This window comes from Schistocerca cancellata, chromosome 1 (genome assembly GCF_023864275.1).
Source record: "Schistocerca cancellata isolate TAMUIC-IGC-003103 chromosome 1, iqSchCanc2.1, whole genome shotgun sequence".
Taxonomy (NCBI): Eukaryota; Metazoa; Arthropoda; class Insecta; order Orthoptera; family Acrididae; genus Schistocerca; species Schistocerca cancellata.
This window is the reverse complement of record NC_064626.1, coordinates 1,171,047,952-1,171,071,214: the sequence shown is the minus strand read 5'-3', so window position 1 is coordinate 1,171,071,214 and position 23,263 is coordinate 1,171,047,952. Positions and strand designations below refer to the sequence as shown.

The 23,263-nt window shown below is 38.7% G+C and overlaps 1 protein-coding gene across 1 annotated transcript in view; it reads left to right on the top strand.

Annotated features, from left to right (window-relative positions):
* The first annotated feature begins 10,511 nt into the window (after positions 1-10,511).
* The window catches only part of LOC126093994 (RNA-binding motif protein, X-linked 2-like), a 38,318-nt gene continuing 25,566 nt past the window's right edge, over positions 10,512-23,263 (top strand). Inside the window, exon 1 of the mRNA XM_049908761.1 lies at positions 10,512-10,643. Within this exon, the coding sequence (XP_049764718.1) occupies positions 10,630-10,643 (14 nt within the window). The 5' untranslated portion in view covers positions 10,512-10,629. The remainder of the gene's footprint in view (positions 10,644-23,263) is intronic.

Genomic DNA, 23,263 nt, shown 5'->3' with positions numbered 1-23,263 from the left:
ATGGCCATCTTGATGACGAGTGTGGCAGCACACGTCTATCCTGGGTGCCTCTGACCAGTCACACAAACCCAACGTCTGACCACGTCCATTCTCGGCTCTACTGGCTGCAGCATCTGCACTGCCATCGATCCTGGACATGCAACAAAACACACACGGCTGCACACTGTGTTTCTCCTCCCTTCCTGGCTCTTCTGTCATTGACATCTTAAGGCATGCCCCTCTGGCTGGAGAGGACATTGTTCCCATTTCTCTTCTGCATGACTCACTGGAATTCAGCTTGATCACTGTCCGCTGTCGATCTTCACAAGGCATCACCGATTCCAATGACTACATTCACCTGATTCTACATTGGATTACTGCCCACCCACCACAGTTTGACGACCACAGGACACCAGTGTCACCAATGTCAGTTACACTATTCATCTCCAGCTGTCACCGACAACTTCAGTTTTCCTTCCCGACACGATTTCAACATTACAAAGTCGGACTCTATAATTGCATCTCCACCTACACAGATTTTACTGAAGCTCGAAATTTAGCGAGGACTTCAATGCGAGATGCCTATAACAGTTTCCACAACGAAACTTTGTTTCGAAACCTGGGGGAAAATCCAAAGAGATTCTCATCGTATGTGAAGTATGTTAACGACAAGAAACAATCAATGCCTTCTCTGTGCGATAGCAATGGAGAAACCATCGAAGACAGTGCTGCCAAAGCAGAGTTACTAAACACAGCCTTCCGAAATGCCTTCGCAAAAGAAGACGAAATAAATATTCCAGAATTCGAATCAAGAACAGCTGCCAACATGAATAATGTAGAAGTAAATATCATCAGAGTAGTGAAGCAACTTATATCACTTCATAAAAGCAAGACTGCTGGTCCAGACTGTATACCAATTCGGTTCCTTGCGGAATATGCTGATGCATTAGCTCCATACTTAACAATCATATACAACAGTTCGCTCGACGAAAGATCCGTACCCAAAGACTGGAAAGTTTGTAACCTGCCCCTCACTTATCGACCTTAATGACAGTGAAAAATTAAACCGCGTGTACCTAATGGAAATTTGGGAAAAGCAATCGTCACCGAAGTTAATTTGTCGGTAAAGAGGGAGGAAAGGGTTACATCTAAATGAAAGGAAAAATGCTAATGAAACTGGTGGAAATTAATTTTGAAAAAGGGGTAAAGTTAATAAAGAAAGTAAATGTGCGGCCGTTACGTTAACAATCAACTAGCGGTAATTAGATATTTGAGATTTGGGGGAAATTACGGTCGCCAGTCCTAAGGACAATTACTATAGTAACTGAAAAAGAAAGATTATTACAGATATAATTAGCACTAGAAGCGTGGCAACTGAAGGTTGACAAGTGTAGTGTGAAAACTGAAAGTTTGTCAGAAGTAATAAATTTCGCTACACTCTGACTTAATTTAGCAAAAGAATTAACAAAATCGGAAAATCGAAAGTTAATTTAGTGACTAAAGTTAATAGAGAGCTTTCTTTCTGAAACACATCGAAATTCAGTAAAATACGGTTAGTCTTGGACTCATTTCAAAAGCTACTTGAATCTATGCAATTTAGAAATAAGAGATTTAACTTTGAACTTGAATTAAATGATTCTGAACAATTAACAATAGTAAAATTTAGTACGTACCAAGCTGAGCTGCAGTCACAGGTAAGCTAAAATACGGTAACAAAACTCGCACTCTTAATTTGTGCTTGTGTAATCTGAATATTGTAGCGAGCTATGAATACTTTAACTGAACTTTGAAATTAAAGTAGTGAAGTGGAATGATGCTGGCGTTTGAATTTCAACGACACTCGGGTTCATTCCGGAAAAGGAAGGGACCCTGCTTGGTAATGCAATTGGGACAATGAGCAACAAGCGTTCATGCTAAGTTGCTGTAATTTTGTGACAACAATTTTAAAAGTTTGAAAAGCTGAGGTCTGCCATACAGTTCTAAAACTTTACGTGCTTCCTGTCTTCCTTGTTGGTTGACTGAAGGTTTGAAGCCGTCGATCGAGGAGGTGGCGACAGTCACTCATTGTCGGCTGTCGCTGTTGCAGAAGCTGGATGTTGGCGCGCCTTCTTCTCGACACGGTAACCAGACGAAACGGGCTCTTGATGTGCGCCAGCTAATGCTTCCCGTCCGCGACACCATGTCAGAAACTATCATCGCAAGTCGAGCGCAATTACAAGCTGCCAAACCCCGAAAGTGCGGCAACACGCGGGAGCTTCACACAGCACACCTGCTCCACTCGCTACTCCAGCCAGACTCTCTCTCTCTGCCTCGCGCTCCACGCGACAGAGTTAACACTACCAAAGATCCTACACACTTTGATTCTTCACGCGACCTATCGATGTAATCGTTCGATAGCAGTTTTCCTTAGGCAAGACCCAGCGTAAAAATACAAATAATATTTACGAAACAAACCAATTATACATCGACATAAACGCATAAATATATATATACAAATAGTAAAACAATTACAATATACAAAGACACAGAAATGTTATATATTCAGGTAACAAAAATAAGGAAAACAAATTTATAGTACAATAGATGGAAATAGGAGGATATGCATTTCCGGCGTTACAAGTTGCACAGGTTACACCAATATTCAAGAAAGGTAGTAGGAGTAACCCATTAAATTGCAGGCCCATATCGTTAACGTCGATTTTAGAACATATATTGTGTTCGAACATTATGAATTACCTCGAAGAAATGGTCTATTGACACACAGTCAATATGGTTTTAGAAAACATCGTTCCTGTGAAAAACAACTAGCTCTTTATTCACCTGAAGTGCTGAGTGCTATTGTCAAGGGATTTCAGATCGATTACGTATTTCTGGATTTCTGGAAGGCTTTTGACACTGTACCACACAAGCGGCTCATAGTGAAATCATGTGCTTATGGAATATCGTCTCAGTTATGTGACTGGATTTTTGATTTCATGTCAGGGTGGTCACAGTTTGTAGTAATTGACGGAAAGTCATAGAGTAAAACAGAAGTGATTTCTGGCGTTCCCCAATTTAGTGTCGATAGGCCCTTTGCTGTTTCTTATCTATATAAAAGATTTTGGAGACGATCTGAGCAGCTGTCTTCGGTTGTTTCCAGATGACACTGTCGTTTATCGACTAATAAAGCTGTCAGAAGATCAAAAAAACTGCAAAACGATTTAGAAATAATATCTGAATGGTGCGAAAAGTGGTAGTTGACCCTAAGTAACGAAAAGTGTGAGATCATCCACATGAGTGCTAAAAGGAACAATTACGAACAACTTTAATTAGAAGGAACAAATAGAAAATGTTGTGGTGAGGGCTAACCAAAGACTGTTTTATTAGCAGCACACTTAGAAAATGTAACAGACCTATTAAGGGGACTGCCTACACTAAGCTTGTCTGTCCTCTTTTAGAATACTGCTGCATGGTGTGGGGTCATTACCAGATAGGACTGATGGAGTACATCGAAAAAGTTCAAAGAAAGGCAGCACGTTTTGTATTATTGCGAAATATGGGAGAGAGTGTCACACAAATGGTACAGGATTTGGGCTGTAAATTATTAGATGAAAGACTTTTTCGTTGCTGTGGAATCTTCTCACGAAATTCCAGTCACCGGCTTTCTCCTCCGAATGCGAAAATATTTTGTAGACACCGACCTATATAAGGAGGAACGATCACCACGATAAAATAAGGGAAATCAGAGCTCATACAGAAAGATATAGGTGTTCATTCTTTCCCCGCGCTATACGTGATTGGTATAATAGAGAATTGTGAAGGTGGTTCGATGAACCCTCTGCCAGGCACTTGAATATGATTTGCAGAGTATCCATGTCGCTGTAGATATAGAATTTGTTTTTAAATGCAAGTTGGTTGTCTGTCGGACTTTTATGCTATTTAGTTAATGGCCAAAGATATTTGTGAAAGCATAATTCAGCCCTTTCTGTCCCAAATTCGATTTAACCCAAATAGTGAAAATCATCCTGTCCTCTAGTGTTGTAGCTATGCACTTTGCTATTATGACTTCTCCGCTGTCACTGTATCTGTGCGAAAACTTGAAAGTACTTATCCATGTCTTCAGCTTCTACTAGTTAATGCAAAGCACTTCTTTTCATGTAAGACTGATCCATAAATTATAGTATTCAAAAGTCCCATTTAGTTACATGTGCTTGGAACAAGTTGGGTGACGGTTCTTTTTAGAATGGCAGCTCAGCTTCATCTCTTCTTCCGACGATATAATATCAATCGTCAAAGTACTTCCTGCCTTGTGGTGCAGAGCATCTGGGACTGACGTGCATGGAATAAACGGCCCAACCAGTAGGCACTGTAACGAAAACTGCTCTCATCATCCCATCCTGAAGATCTGCAGTGTGCTTCCACACAAGAATACAAGTTGAAAAACAAGCTCCCAAAAAACATGCCCCTCTAAATCACTTAACTAAAAGAGTTGTGATCATCACTCTCAATACTGTAAGTGTCGCGCAGCTCATCACTTTACCAAACTGTTATGTGACACCAGAACCAATACTTCTGCGCTAATATCTAATACTGTAGCAACAGTAGGAAAATGTTTGGCGAAATATAAATTTTAGGCTGTTTCATCACAAGTGGACGTAGTCCCGGTTTATTTACTAAATAAAACGCCAAAATAGTATGCTCTATATTCTTTTACAGAGTAATGGCATTAAGTTCTGAAGTAAGAAAAAACATGTGGACCAGTAATACTGCAAACGATGAATACAGTAAATAATATAATTACACAGAGAAGAGGTGCAGACTCATTTTCAGTCATATTTCTCAGCTTTTCAGTTATAACACACAGCATAAAGCTTCTTTCAAGAGATGAAATCTAATGATTTATTTGGAGTCGTTGTGTTCTTCTTTCTTATCCATTTTCACTCTAATGAGCCACTGTACAATGTCCAATTACCAAACTCGACAAAGTCTCTGGATAACCTTTCTAGCCAAATCGAAAATTGCTGAATAGCTTAACTAGAGTGTATATACCAGCTAGATCAAATGTAAGAGATGGGCTGAAGGTTCTTATTTGATCAGATCAAATGAATGAATATAAGTGCGACAAATCTCTCTACTATATATAGCGGAGAGTGCTTTGTAACTTTGTTATCAACAAGGATTCTCAATTACGTTCACAGAGAATTTCCATAGCATATGAAATCTGAATTGCTGTGATGTCTTTCTTTAATCATGTTTTTTGGATTTCTGAAAAGCTCTAGTCATAATGTGCGTCATCATTCAGTATGTGCCTACTGTCTCATTGTACTTTCGCAGAATTCTCGTAATAATTAAAATTGTCTCTTTCCTTTTCTTTCAAATGACCTTATGAAATTAGTGTAATCCACTTTGTTTCATAACAATACACCTAGATATTTAATCATTATGACTGAGTCAAGCAGCATACTACTAATACATTATTTGAATGACATATTATTGTTTGTTCTATCTATCCATTTTTTTCAAATTTAAAATGGGCTGCCATTCAGCCTGCTAAATGCAAATGCTCTCAATGACTGAATAAATCCAGTGTCACTCAGTGACTGCTCTTTCCCACAGTCAACAATGTCATAGGCAAAGTGTCTCAGGCTGCTGCTCATCCTTTCTGACAAATTCCTTATGCATATCAGGAATAGGAGGAGCTCTGGAACAATTACCTGAGGCACTTTTAATTTTATCTCCATTCAGCCAAGACAACATACTTGGCTTCATCTCTAAAGTAGCTTTTTTATCCAGTTACATATTTGAGAAAATGTTATGTATGCTCAACCTGTGGCGAAAGTCCATTGTGTGCTGTAGTGTAGAAAGCTTTATAGTAATTAGGAATATGGAAACTGCCTCTTGACATCCATCCTTAATTTGCAAGATACTGAAAAAGAAGAGTTGTGTTTCACAGAAGTGATGCTTCCTAAATGCATGTTTATTTATGGACAGAAGTATTACTCTATTTCTAGACAACACTTCACAGTCGTAAATTATGCACCAAGATCTTGCAATAGAATAATGTTAAAGATTTTGTTCGATAAATTTGGGTTATATGTTTTGCCCTTCTTCCAGTCACTTGGAAATGTTCATCATGAAAGGGATTTGTGATGAATGCAGACTAAGAAAAGAACTGATGCTGCATAGTACTAACTGTAAAACCAAACTGCAATTCTATCTCTGCCTGATGACTTGTTTGTTTTCAACAGTTTCATTAACTTTCCGGTTACAAAATTATTTATTTCTATGTCTCTCACCTGCAAAGATCCAGGAAGATCAAAGATGACATATGCTCACATAACATGTAAGTATAAAATTAAACACCAGCTGTTACTGTGTCAAAAATGTTTTGCAGTAACATATCAAAGAAGGAGGTAAAAAATATGTACATAGCCAAAGCACAATCATTGCTCCAATATAAATGATTTACTTTGGAAAATCCTACCCTTGGAAAGCAATTTTAAAGCTCAAAAAAAGAGCCTTAGAAACATAAAAAACCTAATATTAACGTTTATTTAGAAAACTCAACTCTGCTACTGCTTTGATTGTGTATCTTGGAAGTATATTGTTGATAAGGAAAATTGTAAAAGGAAACAGCCAACTTGGATTTACTATTGGAAACGTTCGTTCCCATAACAGAAGGAAAAGTGAGGTCAGTAGATTACAGCCCATACGTAACATTTAAAGGAAATGGTAGTCTGGAAAAAGGACTCAGAGTGTATATCAAACTATCAAAGAGAATCAAGTAAAAAAAATTAAAGTAGCTTATAAGATGTAAATGCTACAAAAAAGTAGAGAAATTATTTTTGAACACAGAAATACCAATCTGACCTCTAGTAACTTAAATAGGTAAATTTTCATTTATCTTTAAATAGATCTAATGTATGGCTCAAATATCACCTTTCAGATAAAATGTAATCAGAATAATTTGTCTAAGCTCCTCGTCATCTACAGGGGGGCCATATCTGTCTCTGTCAGTTCAATTAATAAAACAAAAGTCACTATAGCAAAGATGAACTGATTGTGGTAAAGAATTATCGAAAATAACAGTCCCTCAGTGCATGCTTGGAAGACTCAACTGGGTACTATTTGGCACTATCCACAATATTCTGCGCCAAGTGCACTTGAAAATGTTACAGCCTGTAGACTGACTTGCTATACCCCATGTAGTGTAGGCAACGGTATAAAATTTCCAATTTCTGGGAGCTGATGATAATAGTAAATACTGTCATATGATACACATATAGTAGATGTCGTGATTGATGCACTAGCTGCATATAGGCTGCATACAAGTCTTCACTGTTCACCAAAGTAATTAAAAAGCATAGCTAATTCACCAGTTACAAATAAACAGCGTTTGTTTACACTTTCACGAATAGCTTTGGCACCAGTGATGTCTGGTTTAGTGATACAAATAGCTCATAACAATACGGAGGCCGGCTTCTGAAGCTGTTCTCAAAAGACACTAATGGTCCTACAGATTTTCACATACATCTCTCTCGAAGTGAATTATGTCAGTCATATAATTACAACACTCTTTGTCCTCCAAATATGGCCAACAAATGAAAAGTCGTACTTCCTATAAGCATACAGAAATAAAAAGTGCTCAGAGCCATTTTTGACCGAGACTGGAATATATCCAACGGATAATTGAAGCTGTAGAAACACTCTACATCTTCAACTACCCGTTGGCTATTTCCAATCTCTGTCAGAAATGGCTCTGAGCACTATGGGGCTTAACATCTGAGGTCATCAGTCCCCTGGAACTTAGAACTACTTAAACCTAACTAACCTAAGGCCATCACACAGATCCGTGCCTGAGGCAGGATTCGAACCTGCGACAGTAGCAGTCGCGCGGTTCCAGACTGACGCGTCTAGAACCGCTTGGCCACAACGGCCGGCCCTCGGTCTTCCCCTACAGGTTTTACTCTCTATAGCTCCCTCTAGTAATGTGGAAGATCATTCCTTGATGCCTTGACACTTGTTCCATTATCATATCCCTTTTTCATGTTAGTGTTTACCGTATTTTCTGCTTCTGCAGAGAATCTCCTCATTAATTAGATTGTCAATCCACCTATTTTTCGGCATCCTTCTACACCAGCAGATCAGGAACTCTTTGATTCTCTTGTTCTAGAGTTTTCCACAGTCCATGATTCACCATCTCCCAATGGTGTGCTCTGAACGTATGTTGTCAGAAATTCTTCCTCAGTTTAAGGCCTATGTTTAATATTAGTACGCTTCTTTTTGACAGGAATGCTTTTTGCCACTGTTAGTTTGCTTTCTATGTCCTCTTAGTTTCATCTGCCGTGAATTATGTTGCCTCCAAGGTTGCATGATTCTTTAACTTTATCTATTTAGTAGTCACCAATTTTGATGTTAAGTTAATCGTTAATCTCATTTCTGCTACACCACATTACTTCTGTCTTTCTATGGTTCATTCGCATTCTATAGTGTTTGCTCATAGGCCTGTTCATACCACTTAGCAAGTCCTGTACTTCTTCAGTTTCACTGAAGACTGTAGGGGCATCAGTACATTTGATCACTGATATCCTTTCACCTTGAGTTTTAATCACACTCTTGAATGTTCCTTTTATTTCCGTCATTGTTCTTCGATACACACACTGGATGTAGAGATGAAATGCTGCATTCTTGTCTTACACCTTTTTTATTCTGGGCATTTCATTCTTGGTTCTTGTACATATTGTATATAACCCATTTTTCTGCATAGATTATTCTTATGTTTCACAGAATTTCGAACATCTTGCACAGTTTTACACTGATGAAAGCAATTTCTAGGTCAAGAAATCATATGAACGTGATTTCATTTACTTAATTCTTTCTTGCACTGCTAATTGCGATTTCACAACTGGCCTTGTATTAGCTTTACCTTTCCGAAAGCCTGACTGATCGTCATCATTTGTTAATAAAGGTTGATGTGGTATTGTCAGAAGTTATTTGGAAGTCATGTGGGCTGTATTCTGAGACACCACAATAAATATACATTATAATCCTTAATAAATTAAAGTCGAGAAATATCCACGGCATGTCGTTATGGACGTTGGTCAGGACACTGTACTGTATACTCCTTTCAGAAATTCTAGATGATAATATACTATCATAATATTATTTCCCCCCCCCCCCATGAACCATGGACCTTGCCATTGGTGGGGAGGCTTGCGTGCCTCAGCGATACAGATAGCCGTACCGTAGGTACAACCACAATGGAGGGGTATCTGTTGAGAGGCCAGACAAACGTGTGGTTCCTGAAGAGGGGCAGCAGCCTTTTCAGTAGTTGCAGGGGCAACAGTCTGGATGATTGACTGATCTGGCCTTGTAACAATAACCAAAACGGCCTTGCTGTGCTGGTACTGCGAATGGCTGAAAGCAAGGGGAAACTATGGCCGTAATTTTTCCTGAGGGCATGCAGCTTTACTGTATGATTAAATGATGATGGCGTCTTCTTGGGTAAAATATTCCGGAGGTAAAATAGTCCCCCATTCGGATCTCCGGGTGGGGACTAATCAAGAGGATGTCATTATCAGGAGAAAGAAAACTGGCGTTCTACGGATCGGAGCGTGGAATGTCAGATCCCTTAATCGGGCAGGCAGGTTAGAAAATTTTAAAATGGAAGTGGATAGGTTAAAGTTAGATATAGTGGGAATGAGTGAAGTACGGTGGCAGGAGGAACAAGACTTCTGGTCAGGTGACTACAGGGTTATAAACATAAAGTCAAATAGGGGTAATGCAGGAGTAGGTTTAATAATGAATAGGAAAATAGGAATGCGGGTAAGCTACTACAAACAGCATAGTGAACGCGTAATTGTGGCCAAGATAGACACGAAGCCCACACCTACTACAGTAGTACAAGTTTATATGCCAACTAGCTCTGCAGATGACGAAGAAATTGAAGAAATGTATGATGAAATAAAAGAAATTATTCAGATAGTGAAGGGAGACGAAAATTTAATAGTCATGGGTGACTGGAATTCGAGTGTAGGAAAAGGGAGAGAAGGAAACGTAGTAGGTGAATATGGATTGGGGCTAAGAAATGAAAGAGGAAGCCGCCTGGTAGAATACTGGGAGATGAAGCAGCTTGCACAGGATAGAGTAGCATGGAGAGTTGCATCAAACCAGTCTCAGGACTGAAGACAACAACAACAACAATATTATTTCGTGTAAATCAGCAGTTATGTTAATGTGCAAAAATTTTTGCAATATTTGCAATAGTCTAGCAAGGAAAACATAAATTTTAACGAATCTCAAGTTGAGCAAATCAAATGATTTTATCAATATGTAGCCTAATAGGACATAAAAATCTGTTTCTTTCTCAATTCCATCATTTTCGACAATCCTCTAAGCGCATTTGCTGAAACTTGTATTATTACATTAAAGTTAGCATCAGTTTCAGTTAACGGCAAGTTGTAAAAATGGGCTAGCAGTTGGTTTTACAAGTTTCAAATCCATCTGCAAAGTAGTCAGAAAGGTATCATCTTCAGTGATATGATCTTTGGTTACATAAAGGTCGTTCGTTTCAATGTTTACGGTTTGGTTTGTTTACGTGTTGAGGGCTTGTTTTACTGATAGTTTCTGAAACATAAAATAGCGACGTATTGTAATTACTACATTGCAATCATGAATCCCCTGACGTAAGTGTAATTGAAGTATTGAAGATATTGTGTTTTTCTTCTACTCTTCAGTGTTGCTCAATTAAGCACTTACATCATTTTATACAATATAGCGATTTTAATAAACATCAGAGTTACGTTAAATATTTTTTTGAAGTCAGCTAGTTTTTCGTAATTTGCAACTTGTCTTGCCACTCATGAAGTTTTATGAAAGTAAATATCTTGTTTGTTGTATCTTGTTGATTTTTTTTTAATGGGGGCTTCATTGTGTCACTTTCCTTCTTGACGTTGCATCATATACCCCATTCACGAGGAACATCCTTAATTTATAGACCATTTTTATTATAGATTCTTTCGTCTGATTCATCCTATTGTTTCATTCGGTATAACCAGCTAAGAAACCCACACTTGTAAACACTGCTGAAAAATGTACCACAAAAGTAGAATTAATTTTACTTAGCTGGCAAATAGTTAATCAGTCTTTGTTCAGTCTTCATAGAACTGATTTTTTATGTTAATTTCACGATGGGTAGATATTAACAAGTTGAGTACTTAATGTGTTTACTTGTTTTTCATCTGTACTTCATAATACTGTGTAATGTGCGCTTATAGTGTTTGATAAACCATTGACACCAAGACAGAAACAGGTGAGAGTATCCAGAGCAAGACCATTCTCTCGTGTATTTCCATAATAGATGACATGAGTCATCTGTGATGAAACAATAATATAAATGCTATTTCCATATTATTAAGAGTGTTCTATAGTACATGAGACAAGTTGAGAGAACAGTCATAGTTTGAGAATCATACTGATTAAAATGATGTAACCAGTAAGTCCCTCTGAGCGACTCCTCACACCGCCAAGATGGCGTGGGGAACGGGTGTTGGCAGCCCACTCAAACCAAAACTAAGGAGGAGCCAACTTGTATGGGAACGGAAGCAAAGCACATGGGAAAGGTGTGAGGGCCATCAGCAAGTCCTAGATCACAAAAGTAAGCACACTGTCACAATCGCTTCAGAGTTGATGGAAGGAAGAGCTTTAATGAGAACAAAACATGGATATACATATAGAATAGAAAATGGCAGGTGGAAGAAATATTGCATATACATTGGTGGAAAAACCAGTTGTTGTTGTGGTCTTCAGTCCTGAGACTGGTTTGATGCAGCTCGCCATGCTACTCTATCCTGTGCAAGCTTCTTCATCTCCCAGTACCTACTGCAACCTATTTCCTTCTGAATGTGCTTGGTGTATTCATCTCTTGGTCTCCCTCTACGATTTTTATGCTCCACGCTGCCCTCCAGTACTAAATTGGTGATCCCTTGATGCCTCAGAACATGTCCTACCAACCGATCCCTTCTTCTGGTCAAGTTATGCCACAAACTTCTCTTCTCCCCAATCCTATTCAATACTTCCTCATTAATTATGTCATCTACCCATCTAATCTTCAGCATTCTTCTGTAGCACCACATGTCGAAAGCTTCTATTCTCTTCTTGTCCAAACTATTTATTGTCCATGTTTCACTTCCATGCATGGCTACACACCATACAAATATTTTCAGAAATGACTTCCTGACACTTAAATCTATACTCGATGTTAACAAATTTCTCTTCTTCAGAAACGCTTTCCTTGCCATTGCCAATCTACATTTTATATCCTCTCTACTTCGACCATCATCAGTTATTTTGCTCCCCAAATAACAAAACTCATTTACCACTTTAAGTGTCTCATCTCATAATCTAATTCCCTCAGCATCACTTGATTCAGTTTGACTACATTCCATTATCCTTGTTTTGCTCTTGTTGATGTTCGTCTTATATCCTCCCTTCAGGACACTATCCTTTCCGTTCAACTGCTCTTCCAAGTCCTTTGCTGTCGCTGACAGAATTACAATGTCATCGGCGAACCTCAAAGATTTTAATTCTTCTCCATGGATTTTAATTCCTACTCCAAATTTTTCTTTTGTTTCCTTCACTACTTGCTCAATTTACAGATTGAATAACATCGGGGAGAGGCTACAACCCTGTCTCACTCCCTTCCCAACCAATGCTTCCCTTTCATGTCCTTTGACTCTTATGACTGCCATCTGGTTTCTGTAAAAATTGTAAATAGCCTTTGGCTCCCTGTATTTTACCCCTGCCACCTTCAGAATTTGAAAGAGAGTATTTCAGTCAACATTGTCAAAAGCTTTCTCTAAGTCTACAAATGCTAGAAACATAGGTTTGCCTTTCCTTAATCTAACTTCTAAGATAAGCCGTAGGGTCAGTATTGCCTCACGCTTTCCAATATTTTCACGGAATCCAAACTGATCTTCCCCGAGGTCGGCTTCTACTAGTTTTTCCATCCATCTGTAAAGAATTCGCGTTAGTATTTTGCAGCAGTGACGTATTAAAGTGATAGTTTCGTAATTTTCACATCTGTCAACACCTGCTTTCTTTGGGATTGGAATTATTACATTCTTCTTGAAGTTTGAGGGTATTTCACCTGCCTCATACATCCTGCTCACCAGATGGTAGAGTTTTGTCAGGACTGGCTCTCCCCAACTGTCAGTAGTTCTAAGGGAATGTTGTCTACTCCCGGGGCCTTGTTTCGACTCAGGTCCTTCAGTGCTCTGTCAGACTCTTCATGCAGAATCATATCTCCCATTTCATATTCATCCTCTTCCATTTCCATAATATTGTCCTCAAGTACATTGCCCTTCTATAGACCCTCTATATACTCCTTCCACCTTTCTGCTTTCCCTTCTTTGCTTAGAACTGGGTTTCCATTTGAGCTCTTGATATTCATACAAGTGGTTCTCTTTTCTCCAAAGGTCTCTTTTAATTTTCCTGTAGGCAAATTACCTTACCCCCAGTGAGATCAGCCTCAACATCCTTACGTTTGTCCTCTAGCCATCCCTGCTTAGTCATTTTGCACTTCCTGTAGATCTCATTTTTGAGACGTTTGTATTCCTTTTTGCCTGCTTCATTTACTGCATTTTTATATTTTCTCCTTTCATCAATTACATTCAATATTTCTTCTGTTACCCAAGGATTTCTACTAGCCCTCACATTTTTACCTACTTGATCCTCTGCCGCCTTCACTACTTCATCCCTCAGAGCTACCCATTCTTCTTCTACTGTATTTCTTTCCCCCATTTCTGTCAATTGTTCCCTTATTCTCTCCCTGAAACTCTGTACAACCTCTGGTTTAGTCAGTTTATCCAGGTCCCATCTCCTTAAATTGTCACCTTTTTGCAGTTTCTTCAGTTTTAATCTACAGTTCATAACTAATAGGTTGTGGTCAGAGTCCACATCTGCCCCTGGAAATGTCTTACAACTTAAAACCTGGTTCCTAAATCTCTGTCTTACCATTATATAATCTATATGAAACCAGTCAGTATCTCCAGGCTTCTTCCATGTATACAACCTTCTTTTATGATTCTTGAACCAAGTGTTAGCTATGATTAAGTTGTGCTCTGTGCAAAATTCTACCAGGTGGCTTCCTCTTTCATTTCTTACCCCCAATCCATAGCCACCTACTACATTTCCTTTTCTCCCTTTTCCTACTACCGAATCCCAGTCACCCATGACTATTAAATTTTCATCTCCCTTCACTATCTGAATAATTTCTTTTATTTCGTCCTACATTTCTTCAATTTCTTCATCATCGGCAGAGCTAGTTGGCATATAAACTTGTACTACTGTAGTAGGTGTGGGCTTCGTGTCTATCTTGGCCACAATAATGCGTTCACTATGCTGTTTGTAGTAGCTTACACGCACTCCTATTTTTTTATTCATTATTAAACCAACTCCTGCATTACGCCTATTTGATTTTGTATTGATAACCCTGTATTCACTTGACCAAAAGTCTTGTTCCTCTTGCCACTGAATTTCACTAATTCCCCTTTATATCTAACTTGAACCTATCCATTTCCCTTTTTAAATTTTCTAACCTACCTGCCCGATTAAGGGATCTGACATTCCATGCTCCGATCCGTAGAACGCCAGTTATCAGGAGAAAGAAAATAACCTGTAGTAAACAAATAATAGTCTGTTTGAGCACTGTGCGGGATCCTGAAGACTCCCTGATTGATCAACAGAGGAACTGAATAAGCATCACACCTTCTTCTGTTAGTGTTAGCTGTTGATAACAGCTTGATGGTAGTTATCTCATCTTGGCTGGTGGCACCAGTTTTCACCAAGTTTAGATTGTATACATGCTAGCCCTTCTATGTTATTTGTGCCAGCACAGTCTCACATGGGTTTAAATGATGAATCTCAAGTAGGTTATGCCATATTTATCTTGAGAATCATGATGAGTTTACCCGTGAAATCATTGCCTTACTTGGGCCCCTCTGCCCACCCCCCTTCCGATAAAGCTTTCAAACATGTCTACTGGTTAATGTCTAAAGTAGTCTCATGTGTCCGTATCATTAATTTTGAATGTTTTGCCAGTGGTGTTGTATGAGTAAGTAGTGGTTGGACACAAGGGATAGTTTTCCAATGTTGGTTGCAGGACGGATTGTGCCATTTGTGGGCAAACATTGTCTTCTTGAAAAATGTCACCGTGATACTGTCACATGAGAGTAACATACCACATGAGGGCACAGGATCTCAGAGTGTTGTCAAGAGTTCCCTCAGTCAGTACCTTTGGGTTAACAAAGATGCTTTAACTTTTGAAGCTTAAAACAGAAGGCAATTATTGGTAATGTGGAGAGAATGTCCGGGAGGGTTTTATCATTTTATGGGTAAACTTGGGAACATTTTTTCCCCTCTCAGGATGATGTACTTTCAAGGTTTGGGTGGTACTGTGTATTGAGGTTTACACTGCCTGACAAAAAAAAAAAAAGATTCAGCCAGTACTTAAAATTCAAGGCTTGGCTGGTATTGTCTATTGAGATTTACACTGCATGGGGTGGGTGGGTGGGGGGGGGGGGGGAGGGTTGCAGCCAGCAGGAAAGGAGGAAACAAAATGAAACTTTGTTGTTTGATAGAATGTGTGATGTTATTTCAGTGATTACAAAATTGAATCAGATTTACAAAGAATCTGGCAGTATGAGCTCACTAACCAGTATGATTTGCACCCATTCTGGTGTGAGTCAGTGCACTGGTTCAGTTGCGGAAGGTGTCATAGAGCCATTGTATCCTCTCCTGAGACATGCTGGCCCACAACTATTGTAACTGATCCTTGACGTCTGGGACAGAGTTGACAGATCTGGGGATCATGCTAGCCACGGGAGTACCACAACATCTTGCAGACAGTTCATAGAGACTTGTGCCATTTTTGGACAAGCATTGTCTTGTTGAAAAATGCCACCTTGATACTGTCACTTGAGAGTAACATACCACACAAGAACACAGGATGTCATTGATGTACCATTGTGTTGTCAAGAATTCCCTCAGTTATTACCAGTCACAAACCGAAGTTATAAGCAACAGCTACCCTCAGTGTGATGCCACAAGTAACTCCAGAAGAATGGGACCTCTCCCCAAGTCTCCACCATACTCACCAACCAATGGTCATCTGGGGCAATGCGGAACTTGGTTCATTACTGAACACAGTATGACACCATTCTACAACAATTCATGCTTCCCAGACATTTCACCACTCCAGATGCAGCATTTGTATTATGGTGTTAAAGGCAGCCTGTGCCTGGGAGGTAATTTCCTTGTGCGGCTGCTGCTTGTTGCTGACTACCAATGGTGTGGGATGACAGAATGTTGCAATGAGTCCATTAGGCTACTTTTTCTCTGATGGCAGACACAGATGTGAAACAGCTTACAATATGCTTGGTGCACAACACAGTGATCCTTCCTTGTGGTGGTCAGAAGTGGTCAACTATAAACTTGACAGTAAGTATGCCTGCCCTCATTTTCCCACCTAGTTCATCATTGGGCCACTGTCACATCCAGTGAAATCTGAATATTGCGTTAAATGACCAGCTGGCCAAATGGAGTCCCAAAATGAGGTCCCTTTAATATTGTCAGTTGCTGATAACACTGTCTCAAAAGAGTATGCGGCATCTCTGCATTGTTCACATGCATCACTCAACATCTTATGCTGTTGACATCCCTTATATACCATACCAGGCCTGGTAACAATGCTAATGAACTCTGGTGGCCATTCTACCTTGTTACAGGGAATTGCAATTCTAATGAGTAATGCCTGTGGTGCATTGACATGCAACCTTGTCTTCTGGGTGCTTCAGTTTTTTTTATCAGACCGTGCATTTGTGAATATGGACAGTGTTGTAGTACTACATCAAAATGTAGTCAGCAAACTACAGTGCAGTGAATGAAGAGGATATGTTTTACAAGATCAGTGATTTTCTGTTGTATTCCTTTCCTCTGTAGAGCAAGAGGAATTATGTATGGATTGCTGTGCTTCCTAATCTCTCTTTATTTTAATGATACCAGTGGGCAATATACAGTGGATGCAGTGGAATTGTTGCACAGCCTTCCTCAAATACTGATTCTCTAAATTTAATCAAGAGGATTTTGTGAGAACCTCACCTTTTGTTTGGGAATTCTGTTTTATGCTCAGTGGGAACATTAGCCATCTTATTACACTTCCTTGGTTCCTTGGGCATATGCAAATGTTGCTTTCACTGCTGATGAACATTCAGTTCCCAGTGTAGCGTACTGGGTTATATTAGTCAAATGCTCTTTGAACCAGTCACATATTTGTGAAATATTCGGTGCAGTCTTATATTGCTTTTTACTTAACAGTGTAGGACAATGTCAAATACCACTTGGAAATTAAGGTAGGCGACACTACAGATTGTTTAAGCAAAGTTTCATTCCTTCCCGAAAATACACTGTTTGTGCTTAGAAAATCCTCCATGGTTCTGCAGCAGATGGATGTTGGGGATATTGGTCTATGCATCAATTCTTTTACCTATTTTCTAAGCAGAATGTGTGACCATTACTCTTTTTCCTGTCACCTTGGCATTCACTGCACAGAAGGTTCTTGATAAACATGACCTAATGCCAAGACTAATTCTACAGCATCTTCAGTGGGAATTCTATCAAGCCGGATTGCTTGTTCACTTTGACTAATTATAATTGTGTGCCGATACTTCAAATGCTTGTTCCATTGTCTTATCTCTCTCTCTCTCTCTCTCTCTCTCTCTCTCTCTCTCTCTCTCTCTCTCTCACACACACACACACACACACACACACACACACACACTCTCACTCACTCACTCACTCTTGTTCTCATTTGTGTGTGTGTGTGTGTGTGTGTGTGTGTGTGTGTGTGTGTGTGTGTTCCTTCGTAAGTTACCTCCTTCCGTGGGTGGATTGCACTTCCTGAAGATACTTCCAATGAATCTGTCTAGCATCTGCCTTTCCTATGCTTTCTTTTGTGGTTTCACTTTAAATCACTGTCTGGGTACTCCCAGATATTTAATGGTTATTACTGCTTCCAGTGATTATCTGACAATCATATAATCAAACAATGACAGCTCTTTCCAGTTATTTATGCGCAATACATTACATATTTTTATGTTGAGGACCAACCAGCAATATGTGAGCCAAGTGCCAAAACTCCTGTAGTCTCACTGCATTATTTCATTACAATTTTTATCATTGAAACTTCTCGGTATACAACAGATTACATCTTCATTTACATCAGTATTCTGCAATTCACATCCAAGTGCTTGGCAGAAGATTCCCAGAACCACTGTCAGACTATTGTTTTGGCCGTTCCACTCTCAGATAGCATGTGGAAAGGATTAACATGATGGATTGGCTACCTTCTTGGATTTCAGATGCAGCAGACCACAGCATGTGGTGTCCTTCGCCCCAACTGGCCCACTCTTCTGTAAAATTTAGAAAAATGGAGGTCATGCCTTGAAAAGGAACCATAAGTAATAAACTTAGTTGAGGGAAAATTCAGGAGATGAACCAAAACTAACAGGTGTCCTAATACTATCCAAGTCATCAATGTAAAAGCTTAACTAAATGGAAGACTCCTTTTAGTCACCTTCCACAACAGACAAGGAATCACTACAGATCTATTCTAGCCCCCCGACACCACAGGAGGACTGACAAACCTAGCATAGATTTAGTAGAGTTGTTGCATCTTTTAAGTGTTCTCCCAATAAAACACAGTGTTTGGTTCACCTGTTCCAAAAGATTTTCTGTGTGGTTGTTCCAATTTAAGTTGTACCTAATAGTAATACGTTGGTATGTAATGAATCGACAATCTTTAAATTTGTAGTAGTTATGATTTATCCAAAATTTAATGGATTCTTTTTTGTACTCATGTAGAGGACATCAAACATTTTATTCTTCAGAGTTAGCTTCCACTTTTTGCACCATACATGTATCTAGTCTAAATTATTTCGTAATTCATATTGACCTTTTGATGAATTTATTAGATTGTAAATGACAGCATCATCAGCAAACAATCTAAGACTGCTGTTCACAATGTTTCCCAACTCATGTCTATGAATTAGGAACAGCAGGAGGCCTGTAACGCTCCCTTGGAGAATGCCAGATAACTTATCACTTTTGTTTCACTAGATGACTTCCCAACAGTTACTACAAACTGTGGTCTTTCTGACAGAAAATCACAAATCCAGTTGCACAACTGAGATGACTCTCCATAGACACGCAGTGACTAAAATCCGCTTTTCAGGAATGGTGTCAGCCTTCTGGAAATCTAGAAATATGGAATCAACTCAAGAGCCCTTGTCAGTAGTATTCATTACTTTGTGGTAATAAGGGACCAGTTGTATTTCACAAGAATGATATTTTCTTAATCTGTGCTCACTTTGCACGAATACATTGTTCTCTTCAAAATCTTACTGCAAATTGATGTCCATGTTGTGGACTTCTTTTTGCTTTCATGTGTATTGGTATGACCTGTGCAACTATCCCATCCTTAGGTATGGATCTTTGCTCAAGCAAGTGTTGTGTACGATTGTTAAATTCAGAGCTATTCCATTAGCATACTTCAAAAGGAATCTAACTGGTATACAGTCTGGCCCGAAAGACTGTCCTTCATTTAGGGACTTAAGTTACTTCGCAACACCATCCAAGTTACTTGTGTTGGCAGCTGTTCATGATTTGATTTCTTAACATTTACTGCATCTTCTTTGGTCAAGGAATTTTAAAAAAGTGGGTGCTGTTATCGGTAACATTAGTATTGCTGTCACACAGTGAAGGTATTGATTGTGTGTTGCAACTGGTTTACTTTACATATGACCAGAATCTTCGTGGATTTTATGCCAGATTTTGAATCAGAGTTTCACTGTGGAAACTATTAAATGCATCTCACATTGAATTTCAAGCTAAACTTTGAGGTTCTGTAGAACATCAGCAGTGTTGGAGATTTGTGTTCTTTAGATGGGCATTCTGTTAGTAAAAGGGTGAATGGCCTTTTAGACCATGATGCACAAATTTTAACACTAAAAGTCTTTTGTACTCAAACAAATGTCACATACAATTACAAACTATTTAGGAAAGTTAATCCAACAGCAATAGAGAGTTTTTAAACCTTGTCAAGCAACAAGAATGGCAGGATGTTCATAGTGCCAGTAACATAGATGACAAATATAACACTTTCCTTAACACATTTCTCATGCTCTTTGAGAGTTACTTTCCATTGGAACGGCAGTAAAAGGCAGCCTGGGTGGCTGACTAGTGGGATAACGATATCATGCAGAACAAAGTGGGAATTACATCAAAATGTTAGAAGTAGTCACAATCAAGCTACAGTGGTCCATTACAAACAGTACGGTAAGGTGCTTAAAAATGTTATTAGAAAGGCAAAGAGTATGTGGTATGCAGATAGAATAGCTAATTCACAGGATAAAATTAAAATCATATGGTCAGTTGTGATGAAAGTGTCTGGTCAGCAGCACAATGTCGACAATATAAAGTCAATTTGTAGTAAAAATATTTCTTTTACTGATAAATCAGATATATGTACAGTATTAACAGGGTCTCATATAACTCTCGTGGCAAATGCCTTTCCAAGATTGATGTCTGAAATACTCCTCTGTGGTACAGACAAGGTGGAGATCGCTTCAATAATTAAATCACTGAAGACTAAGAACTCTCATGGATATGATGGAGTGCCTAGCAGAATATTAAAGTACTGTGCAGCACATGTTATCCCTGTATTTAGCCATATTTGTAATTTTTGCTTTAGGAATGGTTGGTCAGTTTCCCGAACGATTAAAGTACTCAGTAGTAAAGCCGCTTTATAAAAAGGGAGAAAGGGATAATGTAGACAATTTTAGAACTATTTCTATGCCATCAGCATTTACTAAAGTTATTGAAACTGCTGTATATGTAAGGATAATTGATCATTTAATATCACATGATCTGCTATCAAATGTACAGTTCAGCTTTAGAAGTCGTTTGACAGTGGAAAATGCTATATTCTCGTTTCTCTGTGATGTACTGGATGGGTTAAACAAAAGGTTTCAAACACAAGGCATATTTTTTTAAAATTTAACTTAAGCATTTGATTGTGTTGATCACAGAATATTGCTCCAGAAGTTGGATCATTACGGAATACGGAGAGTAGCTCACAGTTGGTTCATCTCTTACTTTAGCAACAGACAGCAAAAGGTCATTATTCACAATGTTGGGAATGGCTGTGATGTGAGGTCTTAGTGGGGTATGGTCAAAAGGGGGTGCTCCAGGGATCAGTGTTGTGGCCACTCCGGTTCCTTATTTATATAAATGATATGCTCTCTAGTATTATGGATAACTCTAAAATATTTCTGTTTGCTGATGACACTAGCTTGGTAGTAAAGGATGATGTGTGCACCATTGGCTTGGGTTCACCCCACAGTAAGACTCAGTTTTTATAGTTTCTAACACACAATTCAACAAAACCTGACATTTTAATTTCACAGAATGGGCATATGATTAGTGAAACTGAATAGTTCAAATTTCTAGGTGTTCAGAGAGATAATAAACTGTTGTGGAAAGTCCACGTTCAGGATCTTGTTCAAAAACTTATTGCTGCTATTTTTACTATTCGAAGGGTATCTGAAGCGAGTGATCGTTCGACAGGAAAATTAGTCTTCGAATATGTCGTATGGTATTATATTTTGGGGTAACTCTTCCCATTCTAAAAGGATATTTTTGGCTCAGAAACGGGCGGTCTGGGCAATAAGTGATGTAAGTTCACGAAACTTTTGTTGTGCCCTGTTCACTAGTCTGGGTATTTTGAAATTGGGCTCTCAAAATATATATTCCTTACTGCCATTTCTTGTTAACAATATTAGCTTATTCCCAAGAATAAGCAGCTTTCACTCGGCTAATACTCGGCAGAAATCAAACCTGCATTTGGATCAGACTTCCTTAACTCTCATGCAGAAAGGTGTGCAGTATGCTGCTGCATCCATTTTCAATAAGCTACTACAAGAAATCAAAAATCTTAGCAGTAATTCACGCACTTTCAAATCAAAACTGAAGAGTTTCCTCATGGGTCACTCCTTCAGTTCTGTCGAAGAGTTCCTTAAAAAATTAAGCTGATTCTTATTGTATTGTTGATTGCATTTACTTATGGTGTGAATTTTTTTGGGTTCATAAACATTTTATTTTTATATTTTATTACTTTTTGTTGTAATTTCATGTACTGACACGTTCCAGACCTTGGGGATTTGCTTCTCAATTTGGTCCTACTGTACTTGACCTGTAAATAAATAAAATAAATAAATTAAATCTGATACACTTTTTCATTGCTTCTGCAACAGTGTTCTGACCTGTTTTGTGTACTATAGACGATCTGTTTCATCTCCTATTAATTTACTTGGTATGAATCTCTCAGATGCCATAAATATAATTTCTCTGAATCTAAGACATGTTTGGTTTGCACTTACATAGTCAGTTTGGAAGGAACTGAGACAGTCTCTTAGGAAGGTGTCAAGTGAATTTTCGCCTTCTTTTGTAAATAGAGATATTTTGTTTTTATTTTTAGTGGATTTGGATGCTACAATATCCAGTCTCGCTATAACGACCCTGTGCTGCCAATCTATTAATCCATCATGCCATTCTGTATTTGCTCTGGATTGTTTGTTGCTGGGAAGACTAGTATGTTATAGCAATCATTTTGTATGGGCTCCTATAATTTTCAGAGAAAGCGTTTAGTACAGTTTCAGATGATGTTTTATGCCTACATCAACCGTAAAAATGTATTTTTGCCAACTTATTGACAGTAGATTGAAGTCACTTCCAGCTATAAGTGAGCGAGTTGGGTACCTATTTGAAATGAGACCCAGATTTTTAAAATTTCCGTGAGCCCTTCAGCAACGATATCATCTCACTCAGGGGGTCAGTAATAGGAACAAGTTTATTATTATTCTGGTTGTTGCTTATAATGTATACTCATACTAACTCATCACAACTATCTACTTCAATTTCAGTACAACATAAAACTGCTTTTAACAGCATCAAACATGCCATCATCAACTCAGTTAATCTATCCTTTCTGAACACCATTACGTCCTTGATAAAAACTTTGCCTGAATTTATCTCTGGGCTTAGCCAATTTTCACTGCATGTAATGATTTCTGCTGCAATGCTTTCTATGAGCACTTAGAGCTCGGATTATTTCCCAAGAAAGTTGGGACAATTTGCAGCTATAACACCAGTGTTTTGTAGGTTTACCCTCATCCTGTGTTTGACGAGCACC